The 21,286-nt window shown below is 39.0% G+C and overlaps 1 protein-coding gene across 7 annotated transcripts in view; it reads left to right on the forward strand.

Annotated features, from left to right (window-relative positions):
* The window catches only part of YAF2 (YY1 associated factor 2), a 57,583-nt gene that overhangs the window by 10,582 nt on the left and 25,715 nt on the right, over positions 1 to 21,286 (forward strand). Inside the window, exons 3-4 of one of the 7 annotated variants that reach the window (XM_039505739.1) lie at positions 9,325 to 9,409; positions 10,469 to 10,485. The exons of the other annotated variants lie outside the window; for them this stretch is intronic. Coding sequence (XP_039361673.1) covers positions 9,325 to 9,379 — 55 coding nt within the window. The 3' untranslated portion in view covers positions 9,380 to 9,409; positions 10,469 to 10,485. Of the gene's footprint in view, positions 1 to 9,324; positions 9,410 to 10,468; positions 10,486 to 21,286 lie in introns of those variants that run through there. 7 annotated transcript variants of the gene reach the window in all.

Consider the following 21,286-nt stretch of genomic DNA (forward strand, 5'->3'; position numbering starts at 1 on the left):
CTCATCTGGAACCCATTCCAAACCCCTAATCGTTTTAGTTGCCCTTCTCTGAACCTTTTCTAATGCCAGTATATCTTTTTTTTGAGGTGAGGAGACCACATCTGTACGCAGTATTCAAGATGTGGGTGTACCATGGATTTATATAAGGGCAATAAGATATTCTTTGTCTTATTCTCTATCCCCTTTTTAATGATTTCTAACATCCTGTTTGCTTTTTTGACTGCCGCTGCACTGTGTGGACGTCTTCAGACAACGATTCATGATGACTCCAAGATCTCTTTCCTGATTAGTTGTAGTTAAATTAGCCCCCATCATATTGTATGTATAGTTGGGGTTATTTTTCCCAATGTGCATTACTTTACATTTACTCACATTAAATTTCATTTGCCATTTTGTTGCCCAATCACTTAGTTTTGTGAGATCTTTTTGAAGTTCTTCACAGTCTGCTTTGGTCTTAACTACCTTGAGCAGTTTAGTATCATCTGCAAAGTTTGCCACCTCACTTTTTACCCCTTTCTCCAGATGATTTACGAATAAGTTGAATAGGATTGGTCCTAGGACTGACCCTTGGGGAACACCGCTAGTTACCCCTCTCCATTATGAAAATTTACCATTTATCCCTACTCTTTGTTCCTTGTCTTTTAACCAGTTCTCAATCCATGAAAGGATCTTCCCTCTTACCCACGACAACTTAATTTACGTAAGAGCCTTTGGTGAGGGGACCTTGTCAAAGGCTTTCTGAAAATCTAAGTACAGTATGTCTACTGAATCCTCCTTGTCCACATGTTTGTTGACCCCTTCAAAGAACTCTACTAGATTAATAAGACATGATTTCCCTTTACAAAAATCATGTTGACTTTTGCCCAACCATTTATGTTCTTCTATGCGTCTGACAATTATATTCTCTACTATTGTTTCAACTAATTTGCCCAGTACTGACGTTAGACTTACCGGTCTGTAATTGCCGGGATCACCTCTAGAGCCCTTTTTAAATATTGGCGTTACATTAGCTAACTTCCAGTCATTGGGTACAGAAGCTGATTTAAAGGACAGGTTACAAACCAAAGTTAGTAGTTCCGCAATTTCACATTTGAGTTCTTTCAGAACTCTTGGGTGAATGCCATCTGGTCCCGGTGACTTATTACTGTTAAGTTTATCAATTAATTCCAAAACCACCTCTAGTGACACTTCAATCTGTAACAATTCCTCAGATTTGTCACCTACAAAAGCGGGCTCAGGTTTGGGAATTTCCCATATATCCTCAGCCTTGAAGACTGAAGCATATAATTAATTTAGTTTCTCTGCAATAACTTTATTGTCTTTAGCGCTCCTTTTGTATCTCGATCATCCAGGGGCCTCACTGGTTGTTTAGCAGACTTCCTGCTTCTGATGTACTTTAAAAACATTTTATTACCTTTTGAGTTTTTGGCTAGCTGTTCTTCAAACTCCTTTTTGGCTTTTCTTATTACATTTTTACACTTAATTTGGCAGTGTTTATGCTCCTTTCTATTTACCTCACTAGGATTTGACTTCTACTTTTTAAAAGATGCCTTTTTAACTCTCACAGCTTCTTTTACATGGTTGTTAAGCCCCGGTGGCTCTTTTTTAGTTCTTTTACTGTGTTTTTTAATTTGGGGTATACATTTAAGTTGGGCCTCTATTATGGTGTCTTTGAAAAGTGACCATGCAGCTTGCAGGGATTTCACTCTAGTCACTGTACCTTTTAATTTCTGTTTAACTAACCTCCTCATTTTTGCATAGTTCTTCTTTCTGAAATGAAATGCCACAGTGTTGGGCTGTTGAGGTGTTCTTCCCACCACAGGACTGTTAAAAGTTATTATATTATGGTCATTATTTCCAAGCAGTCCTGTTATAGTTATCTCTTGGACCAGATCCTATGCTCCACTCAGGACTAAATCAAGAATTGCCTCTCCCCTTGTCCAAGAAGCAGTCATTTAAAGTATCGAGAAATTTTGTCCCAGTCAATATGGGGATAATTGAAATCCCCCACTATTACTGAGTTCCTAATTTTGATAGCCTCTCTAATCTCCCTTAGCATTTCATCGTCACTTTCACTGTGCTGGTCAGGTGGTTGATAATAGATCCCTAATGTTATATTCTTAATAGAGCATGAAATTACTATGCATAGAGATTCCATGGAACATGTGGATTCACTTAATGTAGAATCAAATGAGGTAAAAATCTTTTCTATCACATAGAGTGCCACTCCCCCACCCTTCCCCGCACGACCTGTTCTGTCCTTCCGATATTTTGTATTTTGCTTCAGAATATAATTTTTTTATAAGTAAAATCGATAGCCTCATTATAGTACTGAGCAGGCATTCGTTCACATCTCAAAAATACTATCCATTTTTTTACTGTGTGATAGGACTGCCTCCTAGGGCATTGTAGACCATTGTTGACGTGCCTTGGCAATTCGGTGCAGAGAAATTTCCTGCTTGGTATCTGGCCTTTTTAGCTTTTTGCATTTTGCGAGTGCTAAATTTCACTAAATTAACTCAGAATTGCAGGGACAAAATGCAGACAACTACAAACCATGAATATTGTATTTTTGAAAGCCACTGGAGAACAGCTGAAAATGAGATACTTGAATCTTCATTGTTCCAATATTAAGTGCATGCTATTAATATAATATAGTAAATATTTTCAATCTTTTCACTGTAGAATAATGGATTTTTTTTTTACATTTCCACAAAGTTTGACTTGTGCTAATAGATAGGCATTGATTATAATTTTATAAAAAGATAAGTAAAAACAGTGTAAATGTGGGTTTTCATCTTAGTTGGATGGGAGACCTCCCAGAGAAATCCAGGATGCTGCAGGAAGTGATGTGTTTCATTAGGTAGCATGCTTTTCTTTTTGTTAACACTAAACCAGTACCCTAGCATGGTGCCAGGCTTCAATATACTGCCATTTGGATAAGACATACAGTTAAGACCTTTGTTTTAAGTTAAAAAATCCCATTACTTTGGACAGTAAAGCTGAATTCCATTTTGGGTAACTTCACTCATGTCCTAAATTCTTCCTGTAGATATAGTATTTTTATTTACTTTCTAACCTATGTTGTTTGTATTTGCTGGGTGCTAAGTTATTGTGTTCCACTGCATAGGGAACTGCATTTCAGTGCAGAATGAAGTGATTTCTCTGTCATTTGTAAAACATTTTGGGAATTTTTTGGATGAAAGATGCTGTATACATGTATATAAGACAATATTCATCATGCCTTATACAGCCAGATCTCTCACTGAAATTCAGTAGAGCCCTAAGATATTGCTTTATAGAAGGAACTGGTAGTGACCTCTATATGTAGGTTGCCTAATACTTTCCATTTTAAAAGATTCTTATGATCTCCCTTGAGAAGCTCTGAAACCTCTGTTGCTTGTACCAAGCCTTTGAAATGTGGCAGGGGAGAGCCCTACAGTTAGATTAAATGCCTTTTTTATTTGTCCCATGAAATTTTGCTCAGATTTTGCTGAGCTATAAAGAGCTGAAAATCATTACTTTTTGTCACTTGCATTGTTCAGGAAATTTGTGGCACCATGCCAAAATAACAGAACATGAAAACATTAGGTGGACACTGCAGTGGGATCTACTCCCAGGAATGCCTGTTCCCCCTCCCTCATATACCTACCTAATTGTGGCACCATGTGGGGCAGGTGTCCTCCCAACTTTGGCTGGGGGTAGGAGAGAGGGAAAGAGAACTGAGCTGGGTTACCCTGACCACCTGTGAATCCAGCACATGATCCCTGTGGCCCATCTTCATCTTCCTCCACACACATGCTTTGTACTGAGGCTTTGGCTACACTTACACTTCAAAGCGCTGCTGCGGCAGCGCTTTGAAGCGCTAAGTGTAGTCAAAGCGCCAGCGCTGGGAGAAAGCTCTCCCAGCGCTGTCCGTACTCCACCTCTCTGTGGGGAATAACGTACAGCGCTGGGAGCCGTGCTCCCAGCGCTGGGACTTTGACCACACTGGCGCTTTGCAGCGCCGCAATTTGCAGCGCTGGAGAGGGTGTGTTTTCACACCCTGCTGCAGCGCTGCAAATTTGTAAGTGTAGCCAAGCCTGAGTCTTCTGCTGAAAGCTAAAGTAGTTAGGCCTGTAGTTCAAGTGATAGACGTCTGTGCTGCAATGCCAAATATTCAGGGTTCCAACCCTGCTGAAGATACTTGATGAAGGGCTTGTTAGAGTTGTACCTAATAGAATTTTTGTTTACCTTTTCCTTTTGATAACAAATGCCCCCCCCCCCCCCCCAGGAAATTGTATCAACCAAAGTATGTTAAAATAATGTTGTTTGGGTTGCAAAGTCAAGTGCTGAAAAGTTAAAAAAATGCGAGATGTATGTAGTTATGCTTTTAATTGATCACATGCTACGTCCCCCACTGCTGCCCACCCTCCCTGTCTATCCCTGTTTATTCATTTCACAGGATAAACACACAAGGGGGCAGAATTAAGGTTATATGGGCAATTGTAAATCTGGCTTTTCCTAACTTTCAGGTGCTTAACTATGTAAAGTAAACAACATTCTTTTAACAAAGTTTTTAAAATGTAATTAAAGAGGCTTTTCATTTAATAGGTGGCCTTCTTTAGATTTAACAAAATTAAATGGTATGTCAGACTAACTAAATAGGTGGAAATCTAAAACCCACTGTTATAAATGTAATTTCAAATAGTATTCTTTAGGAATATAGCAACAGCAGAATTGCTACATAAGTGTTTTTTTTTTTTTTCCAAGCCATGGTCTGCGACACCTACTATGTCTAAGCTTTCCAAAGGGGTCTGCACCTTCAAATGAAATGTTTTAGGGGGGCGCAAATGAAACAAAGATTGAAAACCACTGATATATAAAGTTAAATAGTTATTGATTCTTGAAGAATATTTCTGAAGTTATGCTTGAGGGCTTATTACTCCTAAATTGATCTTTAAATTACTTGTATTGCTTGCTTTGAATTTAGTAAAAATTTAATCTGGCTTCTAAACTGCAAATTGGTGCAAAGCTATACAAACCTAAAGAAAAATGGATTTGGGTTTTTCGTGTGGATTCTGACATTTTATAAAATGTAGCACTTTTTAATAAACATATTGGGCCACCTGCTTTACACTACAGTAGACACTCAGAGGTATGAACTGACTAGTCAACCGTACACCTCAAGTAGAGCAGGAAGTACACAATTAGGCAGCAAAGACGAAGAGAAAAAAAAAAGCAAACACTTTACAGTACAGTGCTGTGTAAAACAAACTAAAAATAAAGGGAAAGTTAAAAAAAAAAAAAGACTTGACAAGGCAAGGAAACTGTTTCTGTGCTTGTTTCATTTAAATTAAGATGGTTAAAAGCAGCATTTTTCTTCTGCCGAAAGTTTCAAAGCTGTATTAAGATAATGTTCAGTTGTAAACTTTGAAATAACAACCATAACCTTTTGTTTAGAGTTATGAACATTTCAGAGTTATGAACAACCACTATTGCTGAGGTGATCATAACTTTGAGATTCTACTGTACACCATTAATGCAGAAGATATGTAGACAGGTATTTGAGGATCACCCCAGTTTCAGGGAAGCTTCTAGAAGCATAGAGATGCAGCCCCACCACACTCCACTGCTGAAATGGGAATATGATGGAAAAAAGGGGACATGGCTGGAGTATCCTTATGCTCTGCTGATCTGAGTTATAGGATTGCCCCTTCCACCTAGCCTGATTTATACCAGGAGACTGACAGTGGTGCACAACTGGGCTAGGAAAAGAGGTGCTCAAAGGCCACCTTTGAACCCCCTCTCCCCAGATATTTATTCTGCATTTCTTGGCTGTAGCAGAGGATCTATGATCTGGGCCACAAGTTTTCTGTATGTATTTTAAAAAAGACTTGGCTGTTTCTGGTAAACTTGTAAATGTGAGATACAGATTTCCATTTGAAACTCTCATGTGACTTTATATGCATTGAGAAATTATAAATAAAATGCCTTTTTTTTAGTTGGTTATCAGGGTCATTTTTCTTCATAAAACATGTGAAATATGTTTGGTCATGTGCCATCTGGATATTTACAGTTACGAAATGAGTTACATTTAACCAAATCTGGTATGTTTATTTCTTTTGAAATGCAGTACCTCTCAGTGCTGATGGCCAGAGCATATCTAGCATATCTGAGTTTTAACATGTCTGGGTTACAGCAGTTTATTAAGGACTCTTCTTTTGTCTTCCAATACTCAGATTTGTATTGGAGGGGGGAGGGAGGGAATTGGCTGCTATGCTGATTTTACCAAATTCAGGACTGAATCAAGCTTAGTGTATTGAAGAGCCGAAAGGGCATGCATTTTCATGCACATATGGCAGTTTTTGCAAAAGAAATATTTGCAAGTGTTGTCTTTGTAAATTTGTTTTCACTCTCATTGTAATGTATATGACTGCTTATGCCATTGGTCTTTAATATGAAATTATTATGAGGAAGAGCTGAGTATGTCATAAGTAAATTGCTTCCTCACATTCTATACGTAACCACTAGGAGTTGGAAATACTGAACTGGACTCTTTTAAGGTTTACATGACCTTTGTTAAATCTGTGCATCACAGTGCTGATTTTTTTTAAAATTTTTATCAAAAAATGTAATGAACTTTGAGTTTCAGAAAGCTTTATTTTTTGCACAAGTAGTCAAATGAAATGGAGTTCTTGTATCATGATGAGGTGCCATCTTTATTTTGAACACTGTTAGGAGCAGTTTGTATGGGGGTTTGTAAGAAGAGGTCATAATTAGCTGATAAACAGAAGAGCAGACTGGAAGTAGTAGGTTTAAAAATATTTATAGCCTGTTTTTCAGAATTAGCTCTGAGTGTTAAATGTATTTGATATTTTAAACCTAACTGATAAATAAATTTCAACCCATGTTCTTTTGCAAAATGTTGTTTTTCAGAAATTATGAACTTGATATTTTGACTTGGTTTTATGTAACCATCTCCTGATTTCTCCTGTGTCTGTGTAAAACAAACAAAACAAAAAACCCCCAAGCATTTCATTTGAATTTAAATTTGTTCCAGTACTACATGAGCTATGTTATACAACTATGTCTGGTTGATGCAAACAAAGTTAGAGATTTCATCTGAGATCAAGTCACAGAATATATTGGTTTTATTGACAACCAGCTTTGTGTTGCGGAGCGTGGCGTGAAGTGAAGCTTAGGTAACTTTTAGGGCTGTCGATTAGTCACAGTTAACTCATGCGATTAACTCAAAAATTAATCGCGATTAATTACACTTAAACAATAGAATACCAATTGAAATTTATTAAATATTTTTGGATTTTTTTTCTACATTTTCAAATATTGATTTGTTACAACACAATACAAAGTGTACAGTGCTCACTTTATATTTTTATTACAAATACTTGCACTGTAAAAATGATAAGAAATAGTATTTTTAAATTAATCGCCTACAACTACTATAGTGTAATCTCTTTATGGTGAAAGTGTAACTTACAAATGTAGATTGTTTTGTTTTTGATGTAATAAAAAAAATTGTAAAACTTTAGAGCCTACAAGTCCACTCAGTCCTATTTCTTGTTCAGCCAATCACTAAGACAAACAAGTCTGTTTACATTTATGGGAGATACTGATGCCTGCTTCTTATTTACAATGTCACCTGAAAGTGAGAACAGGTGTTCACATGGCACTTTTGTAGCTGGCGCTGCAAGGTATTTACTTGCCAGATGTGCTAAACATTTGCATGCCCCTTCATATTTCGGCCACCATTCCAGAGGACATGCTTCCATGCTGATGATGCACGTTAAGAAAAATAGTGCATTAATTTGTTACTGAACTCCTTGGGGGAGAATAGTATGTCTCCTGGTCTGTTTTACCTGCATTCTGCCATATATTTCATGTTATAGCAGTCTTAGATGATGACCCAGCACATGTTGTTCATTTTAAGAACATTTTCACAGCAGATTTGACAAAATGCAAAGAAGGTACCAATGTGAGATTTCTAAAAATACCTACAGCACTCAGAATCCAAAAGTGCCTTCCAAAATCTGAGAGGGATGAGGTGTGGAGCATGCTTTCAGAAGTCTTAAAAGAGCAGCACTCCGATGAGGAAGCTATAGAACACGAACCACCAAAAAAAAAAAAATCAACCTTCTGCTGGTGGCATCTGACTCAGATGATGAAAATGAACATATGTTGGTCCGCTCTGCTTTTGATCATTATCGAGCAACACTGATCATCAGCATGGACACACGTCCTCTGTTGAAGCATAAAGGGACATATGAATCTTTAGCACATCTGGCATGTAAATATCTTGTGACGCCGACTAGAACAGTGCCATGCGAACTCCTGTTCTCTCAGGTGACATTGTAAACAAAAAGCGGGCAACTTTATCTCCTGCAAATTGTAACCAAACTTGTTTGTCTGAGTGATTGGCTGAAGTAGGACTGAGTGGACTTGTAAGCGCTGAAGTTTTACATTGTTTTATTTTTGAATGGAGGTTTTTTATCATAATTCTACATTTGTAAGTTCAACTTTCATGATAAAGATATTTCACTACAGTACTTGTATTAGGTGAATTGAAAAATACTATTTTTTTTACTGTGAAAATATTTGTAATAAAAATAGTGAGCACTGTACACTTTGTATTCTGTGTTGTAAATGAAATCAATATATTTGAAAATGTAGAAAACATCCAAAAATATTTAAATAAATGGTATTCTAGTATTGTTTAGCGCGATTAATTTTTTTTCAATCGCTTGACAGCTCTAGTAACTTTCTCTGACACCCTGACTTTCTGTGAGAACATGAACAATGATGATAAAGAAATAGGAATCACATTACTTCACACTTTGTCAAGGGAAATACCTTTTGTCCATGGTCACTGGAACTGATGAAGTCAGAGCTATTGGAAAACCTCTACTTATTGCTGTTCTTGGCCTTCTAGATCCCAATACTTCAAGTGGTGTTCAACCCTCCTTTTACACCGTTGGTATATGTGTTTCCTGAAGGACACATCTGATGCAAATGTATGCTGAATAACATCGGCATAGTTGAAGGGGTTTGGGGAGGTGAAAGAAAAAAGTCTGAGGATCTACTGCATAGGAGGGATTCATAGACTCCAGGGCCAGAAAAGACCATTATGATCATCTACTGACAGTCTGACCTCCTGCATAAGACAAAGCCAGAGGACTTCCTCAAAATAATCCTTTCTGAACTAGAGCATATCTTAAAAAAAAAAAAAAAAATCTTGATTTAAAAATTGAGAATCCATCACATCCCTTAGTAAATTGTCCAGTGGTTAATTACTTTTTCTGTTAAAAATATATGCCTTGTTTCCAGGCTGAATTTGTCTAGCCTCATCTTCCAGCCATTGGACATTTGTTTGCAAGATTGAAGAGACCATTATCAAATATTTGTTCCCCATGTAAGTACTTATAGACTATAATCAAGTGTGACAAAGTTCCTCCTGTACCTTGGTGGGTCCTGCGCTTATTGGCAGATTTGCTCACCTCAGTGATCTTCCCCACAGTCTGGATCAACTCCTCTTGTGTCTGATCAGGAGTTGGGAGGTTTGGGGGGAACCTGGGCCCGCCCTCTACTCCGGGTTCCAGCCCAGGGCCCTGTGGACTGCAGCTGTCTATAGTGCCTCCTGTAACAGCTGCATGACAGCTACAACTCCCTGGGCTACTTCCCTATGGCCTCCTCCAAACACCTTCTTTATCCTCACCACAGGACCTTCCTCCTGGTGTCTGATAACGCTTGTACTCCTTAGTCCTCCAGCAGCACACCCTCTCACTCCCAGCTCCTCTTGCTCCCAGCTCCTCACACGCACTCTCTCCCCTCTGGCTCCTCCTCACCTGACTGGACTGAGCTCCTTTTTAAACCCAGGTGCCCTGATTAGCCTGCCTTGATTGGCTGCAGGTGATCTAATCAGCCTGTCTGCCTTAATTGGTTCTAGCAGGTTCCTGATTACTCTAATGCAGCCCCTGCTCTGGTCACTCAGGGAACAGAAAACTACTCATCCAGTGACCAGTATATTTGCCCTCGACCAGACTCCTGTACCCTGTGACCTCACTCCCGCTCCTGTTTTTTTTCATTAGTTGTCCCACGTACTTACTTAGTTAGTGTCCCGACCTGGTGTCTCTCCTTAGGCTGGGGGGTCCTTAGTAGTGTGGCGGGCCCCGCCGCCACTTCCTGAATACTAATAGGACCCAGACTCCTGTACCCTGTGACCTCCCGCTCCTGTTTTTTTTTTTTTTGTCATGTCCCTTGCCACTCCTTGTCCCGACCCTACTGACCTTCTCTCTCTCTCCTCCTTTTAGGTGGGTCAGGCTTCGCCACTTCCTTCGCCCTACTGGATATGGATACTGGACCAGACTCCTGTACCCCACTGGCCTGGGTCTGTCACCCCATAACCTTTTTCTTTAAGCTAAATAGATTGAGCTTGAGTCATTACTATAAGGTGTGTTGTCTAATTCTTTAGTCATTCTCGTGGCTCTTCTCTGAACACTCTCCAGTTTATCAGCATCCTTCTTGAATTGTGGACACCAGAACTGGACACACTATTCCAGCACTGAGATCACCAATGCAAAATACAGAGGTAAAATAACTTCTACTTCTCCTCAAGATTCCCCTCTTTTAGCATCCAAGGATCACATTAGCCCTTTTGGCTCCAGCATTGCACTGGGAATTCATATTCCGCTGATTATTCACCATGACCCCAAATCTTTTTCAGAGTCAGTGCTTTCCAGGATAGAGTCCCCCATCTTATAAGTATGGCTTATGTTCTTTGGGCTTAAATTACTACATTTACATTTAGCTGTATTAAAATGCATGTTGTTAACTTGTGCCCAGCTTACCAAGCAATACACATCACTCTATATTACTGGCCTGATATTATTTCTATCCATTATTTACTACACCCTAATCTTTTGTTATATGCAGACTTTATCGGTGACGATTTTATGTTCTCTTCCAGGTCAGGGTTGTGCTGAATCCTGTTGATCTATCTTAGCTATTTGTAAGGCATCTGTCACTTTGGTATTGAAGTGCATTTAAAATAAAGAAAACTTGGGAGTTTACTCCTGGGGTGCTTCTAGGAGGACTGCTATGGGTCCTAATGAGCATTCTAATGATTTTGGCTCTTCTGTTGTCCTTCACTCTTTCACCTAAAGGTTGTGTTTTAATATAATTTAGGGTTTTGGGTTTTTTTGTTTTGTTTTAAATGTGTGCAAATGGGGTTAATAAATTTAGTGTTAGTGCCACCAGTCTCCTCCTCTTTAGCTATCTTGCTGTTGCATGGTCTGAAAGATACTGAGATTTGAATGAATACCTGAGTCAAGATTAATTTAGATAAGACAGATGATATTGGTACCATCTTCTAAGGGGAAACGTGACCAGCTTGCATTATTATTTTCTTGAAAGGTTTGGGGAAGGGCCACCAGCAACTAGAAAATTCCTCCAGCCTTCTGGCTTTCATTTGAAAGCAATGACTTGTCCTTAAACTTGGCTATTCCATAGTGCTTGGCTTTGCCATAATTAGAACATACAAATTGATTCCCCCCCCCCCCCCCCGAGTGGAAAAAGCATCTGAATCCATCGTTCATTTAAAGCACAGAACTTACCAACTCTAAAAAAAATAGATAAAAGGTCAGCTTGACTGGTTCAGCAAAAAACTGTTGCTTACAAATATAGGGTCAGATTGTCCCCTTATACTTTCTGAGCAGAACAGTTGGTATCTGCCTGCGTGAGGAGAGGAACAGAGAAGTTGAGGAATGCTGCTTCTGTGGCATCATCTTCTCCTGGGCTTCTGTAAACTCCCCACTGTGAGCTGAAGAAAAAGCAGTGTTGTCCACATTCCTTCCTCCTTCCTCTCCAGAAAAGTGATGGATATTTATACCCAATATTAACCCTCCTTTGAGCAATATTAAGTAAGTGTGTGTGTGTGTGGAGGTCATGTCATGTTCCCATGAATCCCACAGATCTGGGACTCTATATCAGCTGCCTGCTCTGTAGACTCCCAAAGGCTTTCTCCTAAGGGGATGTTGTAAAGGAAACTGAGCTTTCTGACCCTTCTAGCCCCCTTCCATTTCGCCTGTTGTTTTCTAATAAATAGTAGCTGTCTGAGATCGGTACTCCTTTCAGTTACTTTTTTGTAACAAGTGTATTCCAATATTTATTATGTGAGCCTACATTTCTTTCTAGTGAGAAAACATACAGCTCTACCTCGATATAACGCGACTCGATATAACACGAATTTGGATATAACGCGGTAAAGCAGCGCTCCGGGCGGGGGGGGCTGCGCTGCGCACTCTGGTGGATCAAAGCAAGTTCAATATAACGCGGTTTCACCTATAACGCGGTAAGATTTTTTTTGACTCCTGAGGACAGCGTTATATTGAGGTAGAGGTGTATTTGAAATAAACATCACTTTGCTGCATACTGGGGTGGGGGGAGATCAGTTGTAATACCAGTATATGAGAAGTTAAAATCTTTAGCTGTGTTACAGAAAATAACATTAGGTTGCTGTTGTTGTTTTTTTTTTTAAATCCATGAATGTAAATTTGGGTTTTCTAAAGCTGCTGAAATGGATATTTCTTTCTCAGGATGGACTGCTATGCAGCATACCAGTCCCCTGCAGGATGCTTGCTGGCCTCATCTGTTAAATGCCATCTGGAAAATAGGGCAGTATGTGCTTTAAGGGAATGATTAAATAGGGACACTGCCTCAAGGGGTAGTTTTCCGCACATTTATACAGTGACTGATAAAACCATATGGGACCTGTACGTCTGTTCTAATTGAATCCGTTTTTATAGAAAGACAGAATTGCTAGAAATGTAGTAAATGGATAAATTCCAAGTAAATACTTCACACAACAAAATAGCTAGGAATCTTAAGGTATCAGTCACTGTTGGAAATCTGGGGTCACTTGGAGGTTAGATTATTATTAATTTTTTTAAGTGTAGTAAATACAGGGCAACAGTGCAATTTGTATGTATTCGGCACATGGCTTTGGGCTACTAAGAGTTCCATAGCACCATTCAGGCCACTATTTCCATTGTTTGCATTGTCAGGACTGTTGTATAATTTGTATAAGCAATACGACTTGCCCTAAGCAATATGGCATACAACGGAAGTGATGGTAATGAGAATAAAAAGGGAAGAAAATCATTTGGATTAGTTAAGTAAATTAATAAATGTTGAAGATACTCTTATCATGCACTGTCCTAATGTAGAACTATGGAAGACTAGTTACTCAGAAGATGGCTGCGTGTTGTCATTAGCAGCAGTGTTTATGTAACATTGTTGCACTGCTTCAGTTTAGAAGAAATTATAATTTTAAGTAGAAGCTGCAAATTCACTTTCCACAGAGTTAAAGTTGAGGAGTGATATTTTGCTCCCATTGAAGTTGAGGGCAAAACTTCCATTGACTTCATAGGTGCCAGGATTCACCAAATGTCTCTAGTGAAGTTGAAAAAAGTTGCTAGTTTTGTAATAGCTTTTATTTAATATTGCAGTAGTACCCAGTGAGGATCAGTGTGCTTTTGTGCTAGGTGCTGTACAAAAACCTGCACAGATACAGCCCCTATCCCAAAGAACTTGCAAAATAGGTAGGTAAGTCTGATATAGTCTGTCTTAATGGGACAAGAGATGTAAAAGAATTTAGAATTTTTAGTTTTGAGAAACTAAGAGAACATTATTAGAGTAGTTGCAAAAATTGAGTGCCGAGTAAAATTGACTGAAAGGGACACCTTCAACTTGAAAATAACATTATCTGGAAATTTTGTACTTACTCTACACTTAAGACCATTATAGATGAAAAGTTGATCTATGAGATTATGTGTGGGGGGTGACATTTATTTTTATGTCAGTATGGTTTTATACTTGACAGCTCTTTTTTGAGCTTGTTTGTTCCTGCAAGAGGACTTTGAGGTACTGAGCATCTTCAACAACCATTAAAGCCTCTGCGAGTTGAAGGCACTCAGTACGTTACAGGATCAGGCCCTTTGTGTTTAGTCAGTTTTATAGTTTTCCCTACATAGTCAGCAATTTTCTCATTATTGGGGGGGGGGGGAGAATAAGAGCACAGAAAAACCTTTACAGACTTTTCCAAGTTCCTTTTAAGATTTCAGGACATGTGATTTAAAAGATGACCTATCAGAATCTAAAACTTTAATTTAAAAAATAATACACTTTTAGCTTGAATCATGAGCTGAGGCCAATAAAAACGTAGTTTTGTTTCCACTTTTTAAAAAAGATTGTGCAAAAGTGCATGCAGTTAAGGTTTAATTAGACTGTACAAAATGGAATAAACAGCATAAGATGCAAGCTTTAAATTTCTGCCTTTACCTGGAAGTTGACTTCCATCAGATCCTGCCTCTTAATGACATCAGTACAGTAACTCCTCACTTAACGTTGTAGTTATGTTCCTGAAAAATGCAACTTTAAGTGAAACGATGTTAAGCAAATCCAATTTCCCCATCAGAATTCATGTAAATAGGGGGGATTAGGTTTCAGGGAACCTTTTTTTTTTTTTTTTTTGGCCAGACAAAAGGCATTATATACGTTTTAAACAAGCAATTTAATACAGGTACTGTACTATAGTTGGGAGGTGCCCGTGCCTTACCCTACACAGGCAGAGCCCACTGGCACTGGAGATGAGGCAGGCAAGGAGGCTGAAGGTGCTGTAGGCTAGGAGAAGCACCTTGCGCAGCAATGGCAGCTTCCCCTACTCTGCAAGCACCGGGGTGGGGGGCTCAACCCTTAGCCCACCCACTCCCCTCCTTCCCCCAAGCCTCTTCTGCCTCCCCACCTTCTCCCCCTTTACTTCCCATGCTGTGTCCTCACTCCTCCTCCCTTCTAAATGCCACAAGCCAGCTGATTGCCCTTGGGCAGGAGGCAGGGGAGCGAGGGGGAGCCTGCATGCTGAGTCCTCGCTCCTCCCGCCCCCAAAATGCCACAAGCCAGCTGATGCTGTGGGTAGGAGACGGGGAGGGAGGGGGAGGCGTGCCGAGTCCTCGCTCCTCCCCCCTCCCTCCTACCCAGGGCAATCTACTGGCTTGCGGCGTTTAGGGGGCAGGAGAGAGGGGGAGGAGTGAGGAGTTGGTGTGCAGGCTCCCTCTCCCTCCCCCCCTTGCTTCCTGCTCGGGGCAATCAGCTGGCTTGCAGAGTTTAGAAGGGAGGGGGAGCCTGTGCACCGAGTCCTCGCTAATCCCCTTCCCATCTCCCCCAAAATGCCACAAGCCAGCTGATTTGCCGCAGGCAGGAGGCGGAGGAGGAAGGGGAAGGCGCTGATCTGTGGGGTCCACCGGCGGGCAGGAGGCGCTGTGGGGAGGGGGAGCGTAGAGAGGCTGCCAGCTGTGGAGAAAGCAGGCAGCCAAACAATGTAAGAGTGGAGCATTGCACAACTTTAAATGAGCATGTTCCCTAATTGATCAGCAACGTAACAACGAAACAACATTAACTGGGACGACTTAAAGTGAGGAGTTACCGTATTGGTTTTAGTGAGAAACTGTGACAAGATTGAATTACTAACTGTATGCCGTCTACATCACCATATGAGCAAAAGTATTAATTGTTTTACTTTCTAATGTCTTAATCTAAATATATAATTTTTTTTGCTGAAATCTATTGATTTCTGCCCATATCATGAAGACTTGCATTTAGTGCAATTTCTTGGATCTGTGGGAATTCCACATCTGTGCATTTGTAGACTCTGGTCATAAGATAAGGATGATAAATTCACTATGTTCGTATATAAAATGCTAATAGGATTACAACATAGGTACAAATATGCATCCTGATCCCGCAAGATTTTCCATGTAATGAAATCCCCTGGCCTACAAGGGATTCTTTTTGAAGTCAGCAGGACTCCTCCATATCGGACCCCGTACAAATAGAGGTCATCCCCATACAAGGCTGCTTGTAGGATTAGGGCCACAGTGACATACATGCACTTTCTACTAGGACTAAAGATCAGAATATAATAAAAATTAAAAGAAGTTGTGAAAGCTGTTAATATTTGGTTATTATAAAATACATCAGAAGCTGTTAGTTCTTATAAGAACAAGACAGTTCTGTCCTTATATGAATTAATTTTTTTATTAAATTATCAGTATTTGCTTTTGTACTTTTAAAGGAACAAAAGATAGATGGGAAAGGGACATAGATACAGATGTCTCTTAACCTCTATGTGCCTTTAAAAAAAATCTTTTCTGTAACAGGATTTAAAAACATACCTATTTGTACAGTGGTGTTGTGTGGATTGATCAATGTTTGTAAAGAAGTTTGTCATCCTTAGGTGAAAGGTACAATGTAAGTGTAAAGTATACTGGAGGGAAAAAGATGTTTACTTGGTTGTAGCTCCTGTTTTATATAACTTTTTAATGGTATTGCAGTTTATACTGCATGTTTATTTCAGTATATTATGACTTTATTGCATCCAAATTGTCACTTGTCATGAAAAATGCTGCCTTCTAATGCTGCTCATAGTTGTAACCTATTCTGTAATTTCAGTGCTGAGCAGCTTTGTGTAGTTGGTTTCGGGTTTTGGTTTTTTTTTGGTTTGGTTTAGTTTTAGCTGCAATTAAAATTTTGCATAATAACCTTTTGTAGGAAACTATATTAAATTAGAACAGGGGTTCTCAAACTGTGGGTCGGGGCCCCTCATGGGGTCACAAGGTTGTTACATGGGGGGTTGCGAGCACCACTCCAAACCTTGCTTTGCCTCCAGTGTTTATAATGGTGTTAAATATATAAAAAAGTGTTTTTAATTTATAAGGGGGGGTCACACTCAGAGACTTGCTATGTGAAAGGGGTCACAATCAAAAAGTTTGAGAGCCACTGAATTAGAATGAATATTTACTGTCTGACACCGCACCTATAATAAAAACCTAAACATTGTACAATGATTATTAAGATCATACATACATATATGGGTTACATGAAGGTGTGCTTCTTAATACTATGTATTCTGATATTCTGTGTGTAATCTCATACCAGAAAGGTTTAAGTACATGTTTCCTGTATCATTTATAAAAAATATACCTGCTTGTGTTTTGTAGTTCTAGCATTTGCTGGAAATAAACAAAGTAGCTATAATTCCAGCTGGTATGAAGAGAGAGAGAGTTGATTAGATTTAATTTAGAATTTTTAGTACATTTGTTTGGATTATTGAATTAAGATACTTGAGTACCTAAGCAGTTATTTGTTCTTTTTTGTGTGGGATTTGGCAAAGATATGATTATGTAGATAGAAAGTTGTAAAGATACACTGTGACAATTTGTGGTTCAGCCCAGACCAGTAACTGGTGGTATCACCATCTGTCCTGTAACTCTGGGTGCCTTAAATGCTATGCTGACACCAACACCCAGCCGACAAACTTTCAGGTCACACCCAGGCTTCCACACCCATTTACTTTTTGCAGAGTGACCCCAGCACCTTCCCAATCCTGAATTTCTCCCAAATACATCTGCCAACATGACAATCTGCTGATGCTGCCTGAATTGTGAGATACTGTGTTACCCCTCTCAGCCTCAGCAAGTGGGAATTTTGCTCCTCCTGAGCTGTGTGATAACACCCTGACGGACCAGTTTCTCTACCCTGCTAGCAAACTCTTCAGGAGTCTGCCAGTCCAAACCTTGCCTTGCAGGTAGCAAACAGTGAACCCCCCACTACTGAGTTCCCCAGAGACATCTCTTTGCAGTGTCCAGCTCTCTCCTGGAATACTCTCAGAAGTTAAGTTGGTTGCTCCTTTAAAAAGACAATACACTGCAGCTCATTAATGTAACTGGGGTTTGACAGACACTCTTATTTCATTCTCGGCACTGGATTGGTTTACAGTAAACAAGTTTATTAAATAAAAAATCATAGATTTAAGTCATACCAAGTATAAGGAGTAAAGATAGAAATGGTTACAAACAAACAAAAGTAAATCTACACTTCTAAGACTAAGTCCTGGTCTACACTAAGAACTTATGACTGTCACTGAGGAGAGTGGAAAATCCATACCTCTGAGTGACACAGTTATACCAACTGAACTCCCAGTGTAGGCAGTGCAGTGTCGATGGGAGGGCTTCTGCATTCACATAGCTACCACCTCTCAGGGAGGTGGAGTGCCTGTGTTGATGAGAGAAGTCCTCCTGTCGGTGTAGGTAGCATCTTCACTACATCACCCAATGCAGCTGCGCCACTGTAACTCTGTAAGCATAGACAAGCACTAACACTTAACTTCAGCAAGTTACAATCTTTGCCTAAGCAGGTAACTCACTTATATTCCGTTCCCAGAGACTTAAACCCCCTTGGTTGATGGACCTAACATTCTGTGATTTCAGTAGCTCTGGCCCCTCGAATCTCCTAAGTGATGGTTAACTGTGGGGTTCTCTCCCCTTCTTTTTGTAGTCCGGTAAACCTCTGAAATGTATTCTTTGAAAAGTAAGCCCAGACACAGTTTCTCTCTCCTGCTGGGGTGTAGATGCCATGCTGTATTCTCCTCTGCTTGTTAGCTGGATAGCTTTGTTTACCTTATATTTAAATTTGCCTTCATTGTCTTTGCTTGATGCCCAGGCTGGTGAGACAAGCACATTCATTCCTTTAGACTAGATTTATGCATTGTTTGCCAAACAACTTTAAGAACAACATTCTGTCACATACTTAACTGTTTGTACACACCCTATACATACACCACTGGATGATTTTTTTTTTTTTTTGGGACCAGCATGTCACCAGTTTGCATATGATACCTTACATGACATCTTTTAAATACACATTATGACAGTAGTATGTTAGGTGCAGTGAATGTTTCAGGCCTGATAGCTGCTGACAGTGAGTTGTAAACCCACCAGTGGTACCCTGTGTCACATATGCTTTTTCTTCTTAGGATTTCAGAGATGACTATGCACTGGAAAAAATGGGGAGATGGAAAAATGGAGATAAAATCAATTTTATCTGAAGACCTGTGATTCTATAAGTGGTTTCTTGAGACAGTGTTTGAGATTCAACTGGTGTGGTATGGCTGGTGGTCTTCAAATAAAATCCATTAATTTATCTAGGGAAAGGATTCCATCAACTATTAGAACTGAAGATAGGTGGAACCTGAATTATTCCTGCTCAAACCTCTGCAGGACTCTAGTGCATTTAGTGTTTCTCTGGCTGCACTATAACGTCTGTCATGTCAAAGAAACATTTTTTTAAAATGCTGTAAATGCAGAAATATTAGCAGAAAGAGAAATTATTGCTTTACATGTTTTTAGAACCATTCTTGTAAAATGCTCTGGTTTTACTTTGTATGCAGCATTGTTGTAGCTGTATTTTTACTTTGGTGTTTACTAGGGCTGTCAAGCTATTAAAAAAACAAACGTGATTAACAGTGCGATTAATCGGGCAGTTTTTTAAAATGATAGAATGCTATTTATTGTTTCGGGATGTTTTCTACATTTTCAAATTGATTTCAATTACAACACAACACAAAGTGTAGAGTGCTGACTTTATATTTATTTTTTTACAAATATTTGTGCTATTTAAAACAAAATAAATATTATTTTTCAGTTCACCTCATGCAAGTACTGTAATACAATCTCTTTTATCATGAAAGTTTAACTTTCAAATGTAGAATTATGTACAAAAAACCCCTGCACTCCAATAAAAAAAACTTTAGCGCTTACAAATCCATTAAGTCCTACATCTTGTTCAGTCAGTCATTCAGACAAACATGTTTGTTTACATTTGCAGGAGATAATGCTGCCTGCTTCTTGTTTACAATGTCACTGAAAGTGAGAACACTTGTTCACATGGCACTGTTGTAGCTGGCATTGCAAGATATTCACGTGCCAGATGCATTAAAGATTCATATGTCCCTTCATGCTTCAACCACCATTTCAAAGGACATGCGTCCATGCTAATGAGGGGTTCTTGATAATGATCCAAAGCAGTGCAGACAGATGCATGTTTACTTTCATCATCCGAGTCAGATGCCACCAGCAGAAGATTGATTTTCTGTTTTGGTGGTTCAGGTTCTGTAGTTTTCATATCGGAGTGTTGCTCTTTTAAGATTTCTGAAAGCACGCTCCACACCTTGTCCCTCTCAGATTTTGGAAGGCACCGGATTCTTAAACCTTGGATCGAGTGCTGTGGCTATCTTTAGAAATCTCACATTGGTCCATTCTTTGCATTTTGTCAAATCTGCAGTGAAAGTGTTCTTAAAACAAACAGCTTATGCTGGGTCATCACCCAAGACTGCTATAACATGAAATATATGGCAGAATGTGGGTAAAACAGGCCAGGGGACATACTGTGTTCTCTCAAGGAGTTCAGTCATAAATGTAATTAATGCATTATTTTTTTTTAACGAGCATCATCAGCATGAAAGCATGTCCTCTGGAAAGGTGACTGAAGCATGAAGGGGCATGCAAATGTTTAGCATATCTGGCACGTAAATACCTTGTAACACCAGCTACAAAAGTGCCATGCGAATGTCTGTTCTCACTTTCAGGTGACATTATAAATAAGAAGCCGATAGCATTATCTCCTGTAAATGTAAACAGACTTGTTTGTCTTAGTGATTGGCTGAACAAGAAGTAGGACTGAGTGGACTTGTAGGCTCTAAAGTTTTACGTTGTTTTGTTTTTGAGTTATGTAACAAAAAAAATACATTTGTAAGTTGCACTTTCATGATAGAGAGATTGCATTATGGTATTGTAGGAGGTGAACTGAAAAATACTATTTCTTTTATAATTTTTACAGTGCAAATATTTGTAATAAAAATAATTGAGCACTGTGCATTTTGTATTCTGTGTTGTAATTGAAATCAATATATTTGAAAATATCAAAAAACATCCCAAATATTTAACAAATTTCAACTGGTATTCTATTGTTTAACAGTGCGATTGAAACTGCGATTAATCACGATTAATTTTTTTTTAGTTAATTGTGTGAGTTAACTGCGATTAATTGACAGCCTTAGTGTTTATCTAACATGGTAGCTACTAGTTGCGTTGTATACTATTCCCAATAGTATATTGCTGTTGTTTTGTCTTATTAACATCATCTGCAATTTATCCCATGTTACGGTTCATTTATTTTAAAAGCTGGATTTCTTCATATAAATATTCATGGAAAAAGTACTACTTGTCTCTATTTTTTGTTGGCAGATGCGGTGATGAGTGCTTAATGTGAGGTCTGTGTTTGTTGAGAGAAGCATGATGCTTCTGATATATTACATTGTTTTTTCTTGAAAAGGTGATGTATGAACTAGCTGTTTTTTGCCATATCCTGCAGTAACTGCATTTCAAAAACTGCCTGGTTA

The sequence above is a fragment of the Mauremys reevesii genome, linkage group 1 (assembly GCF_016161935.1).
Source record: "Mauremys reevesii isolate NIE-2019 linkage group 1, ASM1616193v1, whole genome shotgun sequence".
In the NCBI taxonomy this organism is placed as follows: Eukaryota; Metazoa; Chordata; order Testudines; family Geoemydidae; genus Mauremys; species Mauremys reevesii.